Source organism: Mobula hypostoma, chromosome 16 (assembly GCF_963921235.1).
Source record: "Mobula hypostoma chromosome 16, sMobHyp1.1, whole genome shotgun sequence".
Lineage (NCBI taxonomy): Eukaryota > Metazoa > Chordata > Chondrichthyes > Myliobatiformes > Myliobatidae > Mobula > Mobula hypostoma.
This window is the reverse complement of record NC_086112.1, coordinates 16946562-16965115: the sequence shown is the minus strand read 5'-3', so window position 1 is coordinate 16965115 and position 18554 is coordinate 16946562. Positions and strand designations below refer to the sequence as shown.

Sequence of the window (18554 nt, the reverse complement as noted above, 5' to 3'; positions counted from 1 at the left end):
TTAGTTCAAGCCAGATGTTATCAAAGCATTGCTGCTCATAGGTATGAATGGAATATGTTCTGAATTCATGGAAGAGTTAAAGGTGAATTTCAATTTGGGATTAAGCATACAACTTCAGCACCAGTACCTTTTGTATGCAGTATGCATTACAGTGGCTGCAGGCAAATTATTTCTAGATATTGCATGTAGAAGTTTGAATTGGTATCAGTAAGAGTCAGTATAAAGAGTCTGTGAGGAATCATCTGCTTGACATTTCAGGCTGAATTGATTTTGTCTTTTTATATATTGTACGTCATTGACCATCAGAAAAGGCACAAGTGCCATACCATTTGATTTCCCTTGAGCCTGTTCAATAAGATCATGGCTCATCTAGTTATTCTCCCTTTGTCCATAATTCTTAATTCTAATACTGAGTAAAATATCCATCTATTTAATCTTTGGGTATATTCAAGTATTCAGCCTCCACATCTTCCTGGAAAAAGGAATAACAAAAACTTCAACATTGTGGGAAACAAAACTCATTCCCATCTCAATCTTAACTGTGTGACCACAATGATTCCCAATCTCTGAATAAAAATTCTCCTTATTCACCTAGGATAAGATGTGCATCTTGGGCCCCTCCCCTCCAAAATAAGTGATGATTTATGATGTGCATTATTTTTTAAATATTGGGAATATAAATTTGAACATTCTGCTAAGCACATTATTTCAGCACACCACATTTGACATGTATATAAAAAAAACTATAGAAATCTGTCAAAGCAACACATGCAAAATGCTGGAGGAACTCAGCAGGCCAGGCAGCATCTATGGAAACGAGTACAGTCGATGTTTTGGACTGAGACTCTTGGGCAGGACTGGAGGAAAAAAAAAGATTGAAGTAAAAAGGTGGGGGGAGGGGAGGGATAAATACAAGGTGATAGGTGAAACTGGAAGGTGGAGGCGTGAAGGAAAGAACTGGGAAGTTGAGAGGTGAAAGAGAGGCTGGAGAAGGGGGAGTCTAATAGGAGAGGACAGAAGGCCATGGAAGAAAGACAAGGGGGAGGAGCACCAGAGAGACGATGGGCAGGCAAGGCTATGAGATGAGAGAGGGAAAAGGGGATTCGGAATGGGGGGCTGGGGGTTGGCCGGCCACATGGGTTTCCTCTCATACCCTAATGCTGTGCTAATAGAAGAAATGATTACTAAAAATTCCTCTAGTGTAGGTGAGTGGTAGGAGAATCAACAGAGGTTACGGGCATTGTGGGAGAATAGGTTACAGTGAAATATGTTGGGAAATAAGACTGATGATGCTGCTCTGAGAGATGTCACAGACATCACAAGCAAACAACCGTCTCATATTTCAAAATAAAATAATGGGAAATATGAGAAATAGCTGTTTTTTCCCCTTGGAAAGCTGTTAGGTAGGTTATATAAGGCCCAGTGACCTGTCGATTGCACTTTGCAAAATACCTTTAAGACTTGAGCTGAATGCATGGAGCATGGTATTTGTAATTAATCTTGCACTTGGAATACTAAAGAATTTTTATGGCAGTTTTAAGCTGGATCCTTTTGATAGGCTGAAAGTGTGGCACATGGTAATAATTTTAGAGATAACATTAAAATATGAACAGATAAATTTTCACTTGGATATTTTAAAGATGATCCTGATAGTTATTTGATAGCACTCTGCAAAGCAGGAGGGAAATGATCTGCGATTTTTGGAAGTTTGTGACTGTAGCTAAATATGTTGGAGGTTTTTACATTTACTGTTTGCCCTTGTGCTGTAATAAAATTATTACATTGTGATGACTGGCAGGCAGAAATATTAACTGATGGCATCTAAAACAATATTTGTACTATTTTGTTATATTTCGAGGAAATGGTATTTTAAATTGTACATAAAATAACAAAATTCAGGAATGAGCATTTTAAAATTGATTAGTTTCATTTCTCTTGATTGGAGAGTCCTACCAGAGGTGGGGAGGGGTTTGTGGGGGAGAGCACCTTTATTTAACTACTATCTTTTATTTTGTTATGTAAACTGTGGCATTAGTGATTCAGTCAAGTGTTCATTAAAATTCTACTGTGCTGAGGAACATTTTCAATATTTAACCTGTTCACTGTAAACGAAGTACTTAAGATGGTCAAATCAACTTAAAATGTATTTTTTCCATCAATTAGCATCACATTCGCTCTGTCATTGCCATCTAGTCACCTAATTTCTTATCAAGCCTACTATCTTTCAGAACACAATGTATCAGAGTTGGAACCATCAGTCACTGGATGTTTTCTAGTTGAAGAGTAGTAGAAGAATTATTTAGATGCTGTCAAATAATACTTCAATTTTATTTTGTTTTTATTTCTAACTTCATTGTCCTTTGCTACCACTGCTGAGTTCACCTTATCCTATAAGTGAGAAAATGGTATTCATTTCTGGCCTGAAGCACCCTGTCTCAAGTCTTACAGCAGACTGTAAAGCTTGAGCATGTAGATATTAAGAAGGTGGATGTGCTGAAGCTTTTGGAGAGCATCAAGTTAGATAAGTCACTGGGACTGGACGAGATGTACCCCAGGTTACTGTGGGAGGCGAGGGAGGAGATTGCTGAGCCTCTGGCGATGATCTTTGCATCACCAATGGGGATGGAGAGGTTCCGGAGGATTGGAGGGTTGCGGATGTTGATCCATTATTCAAGAAAGGGAGTAGAGATAGCCCAGGAAATTGTAGACTAGTGAGTCTTACTTCAGTGGTTGGTAAGTTGATGGAGAAGATCCTGAGAGGCAGGATTTATGAACATTTGGAGAGGCATAACATGATTAGGAATAGTCAGCATGGCTTTGTCAAAGGCAGGTCGTGCTTTACAAGATTGATTGAGGATGTGACTAAACACATTGATGAAGGTAGAGCAGTAGATGTTGTGTATATGGATTTCAGCAAGGCATTTGACAAGGTACCCCATGCAAGGCTTATTGAGAAACTAAGGAAGCATGGGATCCAAGAGGACATTGCCTTGTGGATCCAGAACTGGCTTGCCCACAGAAGGCAAAGAGTGGTTGTAGACAGGTCATATTCTGCATGGAGGTCGGTCACCAGTGGTGTGCCTCAGGGATCTGTTCTGGGACCCCTACTCTTTGTGATTTTTATAAAAGACCTGGATGAAGAAGTGGAGGGATGGGTTAGTAAATTTGCTGATGACACAAAGGTTGGAGGTGTTGTGGATAGTGTGGAAGGCTGTCAGAGGTTACAGCGAGACATCGATAGGGTGCAAAACTGGGTTGAGAAGTGACAGATGGAGTTCAACCTAAATAAGTGTGAGTTGGTTCATTTTGGTCAGTCAAATATGATGGCAGAATATAGAATTAATGGTAGGACTCTTGGCAGTGTTGGGAATCAGAGGAATCTTGGGGTCCGAGTCCATAGGACACTCTGTGGTTAAGAAAGCATATGGTGCATTGGCCTTCATCAATCATGGGATTGAGTATAGGAGCTGAGAGGTAATGTTGCAGCTATATAGGACCCTGATCAGACCCCACTTGGAGTACTGTGCTCAATTCTGGTCACCCCACTATAGGAAGGATGTGGAAACCATAGAAAGGGTGCAGAGGAGATTTACAACGATGATGCCTGGATTGGGGAGCATGCCTTATTAGAATAGGTTGATTGAACTCTGCCTTTTTCCCTTGGGACGCAGAATGAGAGGTGACCTGATAGAGGTGTACAAGATGATGACAGGTATTGATCTTGTCGATAGTCAGAGGCTTTTTCCCAGGGCTGAATGGTTAGCACGAGAGAGCACAGTTTTAAGGCACTTGGAAGTAGGTACAGAGGAGATGTCAGGGGTAAGTTTTTTTATGCAGAGAGTGGTGAGTGCCTGGAATGGGCTGTCGGCAACAGTGGTGGAGTCCTTTTTAAGAGACTCCTGGACAGGTACATGGAACTCAGAAAAATAGAGGGCTATAGGTAACCCTAGGTAAGGACATGTTCGGCACGGCTTTGTGGGCCAAAGGGCCTGTATTGTGCTGTAGGTTTTCTATACTTCTATTGCACTGTTGGTGTCTAATCCCTAATCTCTGGGATTCTCTTCCAAGTGTTTCTACTTCTATAATTTTGCCCTCTTAAGGTGCCTAGCCTTACATCACCCTTTATAGTTATCTGGTGTAACTTTGATTTCTTTGGGAAGTTAACAAACTGAAACCCCATAAGATTGTTTACGTTACGGTATGGTTCCGTATTTCTCTAGGCAGCTTGCGGAAAGAAGAATATTTCAAAATATTAAACTTAATTCAGTTACAGCGAAGATTTAATCATTTGTGTGTTATTTTTCTTTTAGCCAATCTGACAAAGAGTCAGGCTCAAGTTCTGAGAGCAGCAGTGATGGAAGCAGCAGCCAATCTGATAGCAATGACTCCAGTGACTCTGACAGTGGTTCAGACTCTGCCAGCCAATCTGATTCTGATTCATCTGGTTCCGAAAGTAATGCATCATCTAGAGGAAAGAGACCAATTGAAAATAAAGTCCTAAAAACGGATGGAGCAGAGGTAAATGAAACAAATATGTTCGTGTGTATACTTCATGTTAAACTGAAGCATGTAATGCTAGATTTGAAATGAATTTGAAATATTTCGTGATTTGATGTTGCAATTTATGCATCTAATCATTGGAATTCCTTGAGCTATTGCAGTTATTTATTAAATGGCAAAAGGCAGCATATGCAAAATATATAATTTCCCTGCCCATAATTTGCAGTAACCTTTGGGCTATAGTAACCAGTAAAAGCCAGGTAACTCTTGTATTGGCAGCTGCAGAAAAGTTAATTTATCTTGAAGAATTAGCAGATTGTTTGCATTAGGGAGACAATGATTTTTGGTAATTACTCATTAAAGTATGGGTGACCATCGTAAGTTTTAACTGTTGACATGCTCTTGCTCCTCTGTGTTGCAGTTTTGGAAATCAAATCCAAGTATTTTGGCTGTGCAGAGATCTGGAATGTTAAGAAAACAACAACTACAACAGCAGCAACTTTCTTCAAACAACAGTTCAGAGGTTTGTCATTTGATTAAAATACTACCTGCGAGAACTCTATTAAATATAACAGGCAATTGCTAAGCGTGCTAAGTCACCCAGCATTGGTGACTTAGCACAAGGAAAACCAGGGCATTTTGCCCTCTAGTCACTTTCAGTGGTAGTTGTATTTCATCATGTGCGCAATTAAATTTATTCATACAGAAACAAAAGTTGCATCTTGAAATAATTTAAGTAAACCCAGTCATGCTCTTCACGTCAGTAATTCTGGTAGATAGGTACTCTGTAACTGATATATGAAAAAAGTGTTTGATTTCTGAAGCCTGGTTATATTTGGGACTTTGGTAATCTGGCACCCTTGGAAGTTTGGTAGAGCTGAACTGGTAGATTTTCCAGACTATTAATAGCCCAACACACTTCTAATTCATTTTTTGCATGTTGTACAGTCTTAGAGTAGCATAATAATATTTCTAGTGTGAAAAATAATAAGTAGCAGTATACTATAAAATTTCCAGTGAATCTAATCGCTTTAAAGGGGACACTGGACAATGGATAATAGTGATTTCAACTGGAATGCCCAATGCCCAGGTAAATATACAGGGATTGGGGGAAACTATCTCTGATGAACCTGATAGCGAAACACCCAGATCGTTCTTGTAATTTAATAGTAAGTTATCAGTTTTACTGAGGTATGTAAAGCAGTAATCAATGCAAAAGCATTGGTTAGCATTTTGTTGTGGGCCTTAATGTTAAATACATAAACTGTAGCTAGGTTTGGTGTTATAAACCTGAGAGACTCTGCTGATGCTGGAAATCCAAAGCAATACATTCAGAGTTCTAGAGGAGCTCAGCAGGTTAGGCAGTGTCTGTGGAAATAAACAGTTGACATTCCAGACTAAGACCCTCCTTTAGGACTGGAAAGGAAGGGCAAAAATGCCAGAATAAAAAGGTGGGGGGGGGAGGTGAAAAAGAATATTTGTTCATACACAAATTTGATCGCTTGAATAATATAAAATCACTTGCACACCACTTGTTAATAGTGTGTGTTGAAACTTGGAAGTGTTTCTTTAAATTAGTGAAAGGATTGTTGCGTTCAGAATTGTTTGCAGTAATTTTTGTTTTCGTATATGCTGATATGTTAAGTATTATTTGTATTGCTCTGATACTTCAGGAGGATTCATCAAGCAGTGAAGATTCTGATGAAGACTCATCTTCAGAGGACACAGCTAGACATGTGAAACGTAGAGAGTAAGTTTATTTATTTTGATTATTTGCACCAGAGGAACAGGATAGTCAATATAACATAGAAATACAGTTGTGTCAGCATGAATTAAGCAGTCTGCTGGCCTGGTGGAAGAAGCTGTCCCAGAGCCTGTTGATCCTGACTTTTATGCTGCATTACCGTTTCCCAGATGGTAGCAGCTGGAACAATTTGTGGTTGATGTGACTCAGGTCCCCAATGATCCTTCGGGCCTTTTTTACATACCAGTCTTTGTAAATGTCCTGAATAGCAGGAAATTTCACATCTACAGATGTGCTGCGCTGCTCACACCACTCAGTCCTGCGATTGTGGGAAATACAGTTCCCAAACCAGGCAGTGATGCAGCCAGTCAGGATGCTCTCAGTTGTGCCACTGTAGAAAGTTCTTGGGATTTGGGAGCCCACACCAAACTTCTCCAGCTGTCTGAGGTGAAAGAGGTGCTGTTGTGCCTTTTTTCATCACACAACTGGTATGTACAGACCACGTGAGATTCTTGGTGATGTTTTTGTCGAGGAACTTAAAGTTGTTCACCCTCTCAACCCCAGTTCCATTGATGCCAATGGGGGCTAGCCTGTCTCCATTCCTCCTGTAGTCCACAACCAGCTCCTTTGTTTTTGAGACATTGAGGGAGAGGTTGTTTTCTTGACACCAAATGTTTCTGTGGGGGTGGGGGGGGATCCAAGCTGCTCTTGGTACTGACCCACAGGTGATGAGGGAGATTTTTCAGGTTAGTGGGCTTGCTTTATGTGATAGTGAAGTAATGTCATTAGTGTCCCTCTTTCCTCTCTAGTGAAGACTGGCAGATGTCTGGCTCCGGTTCTGAGGAGGAAGATTTTCGAGAGAAGAGTACTTCAGGAGACAGTGAGTCTGACTACCAGCCCAACAACAAAGTAAAAAGCAGGAAGCCTCAGTGCAGGTACAAATTTAAGGAATTTAAAATAAGAGATTAGCTGAATCTTGCAAACTGAATAGGCACTTTTAGTCATTTTTTTGTTATCATGATCTTCATTGAAGCTATATTAATATTTTATTATGAATTCAAAAACTGGATATGTTTCTGACCGATGTGATTAATTGTCACAGGCTGCCACACTTTATCAGTACGTGAGTATGAATACCAAATCGGGGCTTAATTTGAGTTGGATATCCTGCTCTTGCGGCTAGTGAGTTTTCGAAGACAGGTTATTGTCATATGCACAAGTAAATTATTGCATTGGTACCCTAAAACACTTGCAGCAGCAATAGAGACACAATATTCACAAGACAAATTTAAATTATGCAAAACTATCCAAGAAAGAACGCAATTAGAATAAAGAAAACAAATGTGGAAAAGGTTCTAAGGGTTATAGAGGTAGTGTCTGGGTTAAGAGAAAACTAATGAACTAATACAACACTAAAATGTGTATAGTCAGTGCCCAGTTATAATAAAATGTTTGTAGATCAACAATAAAGGAGGTGCTGATTCCTTTAGTTGTAGAACGGAACGTACTGGTGGAGCATTTGGGAAGGGTGATATTAGAAAAAGAAAAAGTTAAAACCTGTATAAAATACTTCACTAGAGTTCATATATTAAGTAGAATTTTCTCAAAGGCATAATTTAAATATTTCATTATTAGCTTTTTACAAAGAATAGTTCAGCTACTTCTACTCTGCTGATAGCATCTAGTTGCTCAAAGTTATTTGCAGTACCAGAGGACATTTGTTTAAAGTGAGTGCAGGAAAGCTTAGGGGAGATGTCATTTTTTTTTTTTACATGGAGAGGGGGTTATCTGAGATACACTGTTCGGGTGGTGGTAGAGGCTGATGTAATAGGGACATCTTGGAACTCCTAGATAGATACATGGATGTTACAGGCAGTGTAGGAAGGAAAGGTTAGATTGATCATGGAGCAGATTAAAAGGTTAGCACAACATCATGGGCTGAAGAGCCTTTAAGGTCTATGTTCTAAGCAGTGTTTATACTCTAAACTACATTAAGATGCTCTTTTGGACCATATCCAAAACATTTTTCCTGAGATCAGTAACACCCATAGCTTAAGCTACCTTTCTACAAGACCTCATCCTCCCCCAGCTACACAGGCATCCTCTCACATACAGTATTTCACGTAATGATCACTGTCAGGTTAACTTGAAATGTATTGATAAGTGGGGTAAGGTTGTGTGCGCATGGTGACATTATCTTTCTGGATTAACTAGCAGGTTTTGACTTTGCAACAAATGGATATATGCCCCTCCCCAAGCATTCATTTTAAAATCAATGTTGTTCAGTTTTTCTTTGGCCTTGAATTGACAGGAAAATAATACAGCTGCAAACTTTAAGTTGTACTTTTGTTAAAGGGCCAAAACGAAAAAGCTGAAGAAGGGGAAGGGACTGAAGAGACCAGTTGAATCATCAGATGAAGATGATGATGACGATGATGAGCATAAGAGGAGTTCCCGTCGTCAGGCAACAGTAAATGTCAGCTATAAGGAAGATGAAGATGCTAAAACAGATTCTGATGATTTGCTTGAAATCTGTGGGGAGGATCTCCCTCCTCCCCCAGAAGAAGAAGAAGAATTTGAAACATTAGAGAGGGTAATGGAATCGCGAACAGGAAGGAAAGGAGGTAGGTTCAAAGATACGGTAAAATATCATTTAATAGGGACACATACTAAACAACAAATTGAAACAAGCAAAACTATTTTGCCAATACAATTTTGAACAGTTTGAGTGTTGTCTGATATAAGCTCTATGATCTATGTAACTTCCTTCATGAATTTTAGATTATGTTCCACCCTTTGTGAAACAGAAAGGTTTTTCAATATTTTTCAATATGGCAAAATGTACTGAAAACTTGATTACACTAATGGAAGTAAGTCCTAATAAGACATTGCAACTTTGAAGCACAAACAAGAGCGTGTCCATCAGCTGAAAATTTTATCAGGTCTCTCTGATATACTGATAACTAACTTTGAACTTGGCATAATTTCTGGGAATGAGAATGCTAAATAAATCAGCTCTAATGGGATATTACTGCATGTTTTTGAGCTGTAATGTGCTCTCACTGACCAAGTGACTGTAAATAATATAGCTATTTTCAGCAAGCTGTCTGCTCACATTTAGTGAGCTGATTAATTTTGATTTGGTTTCTGGCATTTGATTGTAAAAATATTTTTCTCCTGGTCCAAGAGCACTGAGATTTTGTGGAGTAGTACTAAATCATTATATCTTTCACATTGCCAATAATTAATGCATATATATGGATATATATGGAAATATCCATAAAGAAAACTTCCTTTTTTTTCCTTGATGAGTTTAGTAATAACGTATCATGTTAAGGCATTGAGTACTTTCAATGTCTTGATCATTTTGGGTGGTTGGCCTGCACCTGTATTTGGGTTTGTTATGTTGCTTGCAGGTGGTAGGCTCAGTCAAACACTCTCAATTTCCAGAAAAGGCAGTGGTGCAGTTATTTCTGGATGATGCATATAGAATGAGATTGATTTTGCAGTGTTACAGTTCTCAACTAAACTTATTTACCAAGATTTTATGTAGTTGATAAATACTTGTGTTAAATACTATTGTATAATGAATTTTCCAGTAAAACAATCAATAGAATATCATCCAACTGAAAATTAAATTAAAACTAAGATTCTGCTTAACAGTTTATATTATTTAATACTGTTTAGCAACTGGTGCAGCCACTACTACCTATGCAGTAGAGGCTGAGGGTGACCCCAATGGTGGTTTTGACCCATTGAGGGAGGTTGGAGAGCAGCAGTATCTAATTAAGTGGAAGGGATGGTCTCACCTTCACAACACCTGGGAAAGTGAAGAAACGCTTTTGCAACAGAATACAAAAGGAATGAAGAAATTGGAGAACTATAAGAAAAAGGAGGAGGAAACCAAGCGATGGTATGTAGTTCAGATGAGATTATTTTTACAAAATGTATTATGCAGCTTTCTGAAACCACATAGATATCTTTACATTATTTTGCTCTTTTGCATCTGCACATTTCATTTATGTCTAGCATTTAAAATGGACCCAGACCCCTTTAAATTGACAGTGGGATTATAAGGCTGGTATTAATGGGCATCCATCGATGAGAAATTGGATTGCAGAGAATGGGATTGATCTGATTGCTAGCTTCTTCTCTATTCTAAAGTAATGTGAATAGGATGCAAGTTTTCAAGGTAGAGAAACTGGCTTTTGTTAGGTATGGACTTGTTAGCATGGCAATTGTAAGCAAAATTGTAACATCAAATCTCCCACTCATTGGAGTTCAGGAAAAATCTTCAATGTAAACCGGGGATCCCAACCTTTTTTTATGCCGTGGATCCCTACCATTAACTGAGAGGTCCATGGACCCTAGGTTGGGAACAAAGATTTTCTAAACACTGCTTCTGCTTGGGAAAAGTGGGCTGGTATTTGAATATGTTCACTGTCAGGTTAACTTGAAAATATTGATGCCATTTTTGGGAAAAGAATAAGGTTTCCCTTTCAGCTGAGAACCAATGTCACCTGCTTTAATTTAAAAGAAAACAGCATTTTCCATAGATGCTGCCTGGCCAGCTGAGTTCCTCCAGCATTTTGTGTGTATTTTTTCATTGGTGTTCTTTTTTGCCACAGGAGTTATTAAAAAGAAAGTAATAAATTTATTTAATATCTGTTCCTTGATTTTTTTTGACACTGTTCTCATCTATTAACATATTGTAGTGCAAAATTATGTAGGTAATGGCCAGTTATACCTTAGCTCACACTGTCTCCTTGATGTTCGTATTAACTGGAACTTAAAAGTAATCTGTGGGAATCTTTAAAATAACTGACAATAATTATAACAAAATTTCCATATCAAAACATGAAATCCCTAAATTGCTGATATTTTCAAAAAGTCATTAGAGTAGACGTTTGTAGTCATTTTGATTTTACCAATGAAACTCAAGGCAGTAGTATAACTTCAGAGATCTGATTTGGAAGAGAGCAATATATAAAAAGATTATAGCTAGGAAATCATTTCCAAACAGAATTTTAGCTCGTTAGCCATGAAGTCCGTATTTCTGTAATTGCTGTATTTTGGTAGGTCAGTCTTTTCCCCAGGATTGTGGAGTCCAAAAGTAGAGGTCACCGATATAAGATAAAGGGAGGAAATGTAAGAGATTTGAGGCATAGCTGTTATTACTGTTTGTTTATACTTAAAATATTTTGAAACTTGAAAATATATTTAAATTTATAGGTTGAAAACAGCATCCCCTGAAGATATTGAATACTTGAACTGTCAACAGGAATTGGTGGATGATTTGCATAGGCAGTATCAGTTGGTGGAACGAATAATTGGTAAGAGCTTATAAATATTCTTTTGACCTCAAGTATAATATATGTAGGGTTTATTATTTCAGCTTGTTTTCTATAAACATCAACTTGCTTCAGTAAGTAGGAACTGTATTAAAATGCTCTTGAGTTTGTTTGCTGCAGTGTATTGTATAAAACTTCCATGAGTACCTGTCAGAATATTTCCATTGTTTTAAAGAAAGGAATAAAGTTCTGTTTTCCCTTGATTTTTTTTTGTGTTGATCATCTTAAGCAGCATGAGGCTATAGTGAATGGTTTATGGTAAAGTATGATTTTAGCTACTGAGGGCTTTTGTTTGATCTCTATTTTACAATGACTTTTCTACCAATGCTGACTTGATGCCAAAGAATTTTTTCCTGTCATTGTGAATTGTGTTCTTAATTGTGTAAAGACTGTGATGTCTGGAACTGTAAGGCATCTTTAAACTCAAAATGAGTGTCAGCAACAGCTCCTTTGGATAGATTTTGCTTGTTGATAACTTGAATCTTCACTGATAACTGGAGGCCGGAGATGTTATATTCTGGAGAATTGTTGCAGTATTGGGTAAATGTTAGCATACTAGACCAGCTAAACAAGATGAGCAGTTAATTCTGGAATTGCAGGCCAGCTGAAAGCAAGAGAATATTTATCAGAAAATAATTTGCAAGCAACATATGATCGTAGTTTTTCAAATACATCAGTATGTATGTAAAATATTTGACAGCTTTTCTGTCAAATACGATAGGCTTGGACCAGCTGACTATGTGCTTGCAAGATTACTTCAGAGATCTCTGTAATTTAAGCAGACGTGACCTTTTATTGGTAATATCTATTTCAGCTGGTTCATCTTTACTATTGTTAATACTATACTTGTATCTTGTTTCCTTTGAGAATTCTTAATAAGTTTTTCACATCTGTTTTAAAATCATATTTTTTCAATGCTTTTGTTGGCATTGACAAAACAAGGAAGCAAACTTGTAGGGAACTTTTTCAAAGTCAGTTTTAAAACTCTTCTTCAAAAGTTGGACTTGCATGTTTGAAGTGTTTATGTTTAGTTGCAACTGTCCAAATAGAATTTATATTTTAATCTGAGTTCTTTGTGAAGTCTAATATAAAATATTACTTGTAAGGGATATTGAGGATCTGGTCAAGAAAAATGAGGTATATATTAAATAATGGCAGTTGGCATCAAGTGTATCCTTTGAAGAGTGCAAGGAATGCAGAAGTACATTTAAGAATGAAATTAGAAGGGCAGAAAAAGGCTTTGAGATATCTATGGCAGATAAGATGAAGGAGAATCCTAAAAGATTCTACAAGCATACTAGCAGTAACAGGGTAGCTACGGAGAGTGTAGCTTCCCAGAGGGTAGATCCTTTTAAGGATCAACATAATCTATCGTGGGTGAGGGTCGAGGGCTGACAAGGTGATGCATTTTGGGAAATTTAACCAGGGCATGATGTACACAGTGAGTGGCAGAGCTCTCAGGAGTCGATGGGTAATATAGCATGAAAAGAGTCCCTTCAGCACAACTGGCTCATGCCAACCACAGCATCTTCCTTGGTAGTCTTAGTTGCCTCCGTTTGGCCCATAACTCTCCGTCCTTGTCCATGTATCTATTCAAATGCGTGTTGCGGTTCTATCTCCCCACCTTCTCTGGTTCTCGTCCTCAACAATTTCTCCTTTGATTCCTGTCACGTTTCTCCCCACTCAAGGGGTAGCCATAGGCCTTGGCTATGCCTGCCTTTTCATTGGCGACATAGAACAGTCCACGTTCTAACCCTTCCCTAGTAATACTCCTCAACACTCCCTGTGAAACATTGATGACTGGATTACTGCTGCTTCATGCACCCATGCTGAGCTCGTCAATTTCATCAACTTTGCCCCCAACTTCCACCTTACCCTTAAATTCAGTTGGTCCAGTTCTGTCACCTCTCTCCCCTTTCTTGATCTCTGGAGACAAACTGTCTGCTGATTTATTTTATAAACCTACCAATTCCCACTGCTATCTTCACTATACTGTTTCTCGCCCTGTCTCCTGTAAAAATGCTCTTCCCTTTTTTCAGTTCCTTCATCTCCTCTGCATCTGTTCCCATAATGAGACTTTCCCTTCCAAGATATTAGATCTCCTCCTTCAAAGAATGGAGTTTCCCTTCCTCCACCATTTAATGCTGCCCTCACCCGCATTTCCTCCATTTCTTGGCTATCCACAATCACCGCCATCTTCCCACTGCCTTAAGAGGGATAGAATTCCTCATCCTCACTTACCATCCCATGAGCCTCCACATCCAGTACATCACTTTCTGCAACCTTTGCTTTATTCAATGGGATCTTACCACCAAACACATCTTTACCACCTTCATTTTCTGTTGGGAATGTTCCGTCTGTGATTCCCTTGTTCATTCATCCCTTCCCACTGATTTCCGTCCTGGGACATATCCCTGCAAGTGACAGAAATGCAGCACCTACCTATTCACCTCCTCCCTTAACACCATTCAGGGCCCAAACAATCCATCCAGGTGAGGCAACACTTCACCTGTTGGGGTCGTCTATCATATCTGGTGGTGCCATTGCGGCCGTTACACTGATGAGGCCAGACGTGTATTGGGAGACTGCTTTGTCCAGCATCTCTGCTCCATCTAACAAAACCAGAATTTCTCAACCATATTAATTCCTATCCGCATTCCAGTTCTGACATGTCAATCCATGGCCTTCTGTTTTGCCACGATGAGGCCACTCTCAAGGTGGAGGAGTAATGCCTCATATTCCGTCTAGGTAGCCTCTGACCTGACCACATGAACATCGATTTCTTCCAGTAATTTTTTTCCCTCCTACTTCCCCTTCTATTCCACACTCTAGTTTCTTATTCTTCTCTTCACATGCCTATCACTTCCCCTTGGTGCTCCTCCTTCTCTCTTCCCCTTCTCACATGATCCAGTCTCCTCTCCTATCACATTTCTTCTCCAGCTCTTTACCTTTACCTTTCCCATGCACTTGACTTCACCTATCACCTTCTGGCTAGTCCTCCTTAGTGCCCCCCCCCTTTTTATTCTGGCGCCTTTCCCCTCCCTTTCCAAAGCTGAAAAAGTATCTTGACTCGAAACATCAGTTTATTCATTTCCATAGATGCTGCCTGACCTGCTCATTCCTCCAGCATTTTGTGTGTTGCAATCGTACCTTCCTTGACTATTTCCTCAACCTCATTACCCTCGTAATAAATTACTTCTTGGGTCTCCTTAAATGTCTCCTCTGTTGTACCTGTGCCTACTGGTTTTGGCTCCCCAGTCCAAGGGTAAATACTGTGACCATCCACCTTATCAGTACCCCTCCTGATTTTATAACCTTCTATCAGGTCACCTCATTCATCTAAATTCCATGGAATAAAGATCCAGTGAGGCAAACCTCTCCTTGTAACTCTGGCCCTCTAGTCCAGGCAGCATCCTAGTAAATATTATTTTGCACCCCATCTAGCTTGACCATCTTTCCTATAACAGGGTAACCAAAACTGTATTGAACAGAGACCTTTGATTACAATACTTGATTTCCTGAAAGTGGCAACACTAGTACACAGGGTGGTAAAGAAGGCATATGGCATGCTTACACTCATTGACCAGGGCACTAAGGGCAAGAATTGGCACATCATGTGATAGTTGTACAAAACATTGGTTTGGTCGCACTTAGAGTATTGTGTATCGACAGGAAAGATACGACTAAACTAAAGCAGGTGTAGAAAAGACTCCCAAAGATTTTACCTGAGTTATGAGGAAAATTTGGATAGGCATCATCATGGCACTGTTCTTGTACCATACTGTTCAGTATTTTCCCCAGAATGAAAGAGCCTGAGAGGTAATACTGAGATATAAAATTGTGAAGCTGAGACAGGGTAGATATCGAGAATCCATATGGTGGGGTTTAAGGTGCGACATAGAAGATCTGAAGAGTAAATTGTTCACACAGTGTTGGTATCTAGAATGAGCTGTAGTTGGTGATGATGGAGGGAAGAGCTGTAACAAAATTAAAGAGATATTGATACAGGTACAGGTACACATTCCTTTATCTGAAATTCTGAAATCCAAAAAGCTCCAAAAACCGAAGTTTTTTTGCCAACAGCTGACATCACTCAGGTGTGATGTGGCAGCGCTAGCAGAGGCTGCCAGATGTTAGTTGTGGCTCAGCGCTCGTACTGGTTACACATGCATTTGCTTTTCGCCGATATTTTGTGTTCACTGTTGACTTTGTGTTTAATTTCACTGTGAAAATGTCAAAAAGAGCTGCAGATACCCCTATGGGTAACAATGAGAAAAAGAGAAGGAAGCATCTATCATTATCAATAATGCAGAAAGTGGTGTTATTGCAGAAGCTTGATCGTGGTGTGTCTGTGCGGCATCTTACTGAAGAAAATACTGTCAGAACTACCACTGTATATGATTTAAATAAACAAAGACAAGTTACTGAAGTTTTACAGTGACATTCTACGTTTATTCCAATAAGTCATTTACCATGTGTTTGATTCGGTTCGTTTGAAGCTGTATATTTTTATGTTTTATTGAATGTTTTTGTTGGAAATAAAACTTTTTCTTGTCAATATTCCCTAAAGAATATAGTATAACAACTATTTACATAGCATTTATGTTGTACTAGGTATTATAAGTAATGTAGAGATGATTTAAAGTATACGGTAGGATGTGCGTAGGTTTGGTGTGCCGCCGGGTCCTAAAGTCCACCGCACTGAGGTTAAATAAGGGACTTGAGCATACGTGTCTTTTGGTATCGGTGGGAGTGAGGGGGTCTGAAATCTGAAAAATTCTGAATTCCGAAATGCAACTGGCCCCAAGGATTTCGGAAAAGGGATTGTGGACCTGTACTTGAATGATGTAGGTGTACAGTGGGATGTGGGATTAATGCAGGCAAGTGGGATAAGTAAAGATGGACATGATGACTGGTATAGGCTTTAGAGTCTGTTTCTATAATGTACCACTGATCAGAATACAATTTCCTGCAATATCAAAGTATTAATGGGAAAACGGGGGTGGGGGGGATGTGGATGTGCAGATTGTGATTCATGATAATGAATTCTCAGAAAATCCAGTATTTTCTTAGCTTTTTAAAAGGCTGTTTTTAAGTTATTGAGTATTCCTGCTGAGATGCAATACTGAATCAGTGTATTCAACTGGAATATTGTAAATACAGAAAATTGTGCTGCATTCCTGACAGCATCAAGGATGTAGAAAAGATGTCAGGTTGTGACATGTTGGTTTCTGTGCGCATGGTATATGAAGTACAGCATTTTCTATTTGTTTTGGATTTCCCAGTAGTAGTTTGATATATGTAGTATTACTGAAAAAGCAGCTTCCAAGGGTTAATCCTTTAAGTTGTATACTTTTTTTGGCATTATTGGTAAGTCTTCATTTATTTATTTGATCATTACCAGCACACTCCAACCAGAAGTCTGCTTCCGGTCATCCAGACTACTTGTGCAAATGGCAAGGGCTACCCTACTCTGAGTGTAGCTGGGAAGATGGTGCCCTTATGTCCCGAAAGTTTCAGTCACACATTGATGCATATACTAACCGGAACCAATCCAAAACCATCCCTTTGAAGGAGTGTAAGGTAATTAAACTAAAATATTTGGTTTATATGCACTAAACTATTTAAATACAGATCAATATTTCTGTATGTAATTTATGAAGAAAACCTTTGCAATATATTCTTGACTGAACAGTTTTAAAATAGATGGTTTATACTTTGCCTGACTTATTTGCACAGACGTGTGTTTGAGGATGTGGTTTTATTAAGTGGTAGGTTGCAAAAGTAAATAGGTGTAGTTGTTTCTGGGAAGGAGTATAGATAGAAGTCAGGGACAATCCCATGATGGCTACTGGTGAATTCAAATTGAATTTTAAGCAGACTAGTTAGGCTCAGGAAAGGGTTTGATGAAATCCCATTTTTGTAAGCTTGTATCGATCCATTAAACTTGTTCAAGCTACTTTCTGTTGGCTTAAGTGTGATTGACTCTTAATTGTCCCTGACTGAGGGGGTAAATAAACTGGGCACTACATGTTAGTAATATTTGCGTTCTTTGAACAAGTAAAATTTGTGGGCTGTTCTAGTCCTGGGAACAGGTCCCGTTGAACCATTGCTTACTCCACACTGGTGGGATGGATAATTGTCAGAAACCTTTGCGTACGTATCTAATGCTTTTTCCTGTCACTGCTCGTTGACCTGACCCTACAACTGGCAGCACTGCTGTGTGCTTCCTCCTAGCATTCTAGACTGGATCACACACAAAATGTTGGAGGAACTCAGCAGGTCAGGTAGCATCCACAGAAATGAACAATCAGTCAACGTTTCAGGCCAAGTCCCTTTTTCAGGGTTGGAAAGAAAGAAGGAAGATGCCAGAATAAAAAGGTGGAAGGGGTGGAAGAGGAAGGAGAATACTAGAAGGTGACAGGTTAAGCCAGGTGGGTGGGAAAGATAAAGGGCTAGAGAGGAAGGAATCTGACTGGAGAGTGGACACGAGGAGAAAGGGAAGGAGGAGGGTCATTGGGGGAGGTGACAGGCAGGTGAGAAGGAAGAAGAGGGGAGGGGGAGGGATTTGATTTTTTACACACCCAGAAGGAGGAGTCTGTACTGGTGCCATCAGGTTGGAGGCTACCCAGATAGAATATAAGCTGTTGCTCCTCCACCCTGAGGGCACAAGAGGAGGCCATGAACGGGAATGGGAATCGGAATTAGTCTTTGGCCATCAGGAAGTTCCGTCTTTGGCTGATGGAATGGAGGTGCTCCATGAAGCAGTCCCCCAATTTATGATGGGTCTCACCAGTGTAGAGGTGGCTACATTGGAGCACAGAATACAATAGGTGACTCCAGCAAATTCGCAGGTGAAGTATTGCCTCACCTAGAAGGACTGTTTGAGACCCTGAATGGAGATGAGGAAGGAGATGAATAGGCAGGTGTAGCTCTTTGGCTGCTTGCAGGGATAAGTG

At 39.4% G+C, this 18554-nt stretch overlaps 1 protein-coding gene across 2 annotated transcripts in view; it reads left to right on the top strand.

Moving 5' to 3' along the window:
* The window catches only part of chd1 (chromodomain helicase DNA binding protein 1), a 134607-nt gene that overhangs the window by 50748 nt on the left and 65305 nt on the right, over positions 1-18554 (top strand). For both annotated transcript variants that reach the window (XM_063068599.1, XM_063068600.1), the window contains exons 3-10: positions 4311-4518; positions 4922-5023; positions 6174-6250; positions 7054-7179; positions 8600-8868; positions 9932-10157; positions 11477-11577; positions 17000-17178. In XM_063068599.1, the coding sequence (XP_062924669.1) occupies positions 4311-4518; positions 4922-5023; positions 6174-6250; positions 7054-7179; positions 8600-8868; positions 9932-10157; positions 11477-11577; positions 17000-17178 (1288 nt within the window). The remainder of the gene's footprint in view (positions 1-4310; positions 4519-4921; positions 5024-6173; positions 6251-7053; positions 7180-8599; positions 8869-9931; positions 10158-11476; positions 11578-16999; positions 17179-18554) is intronic.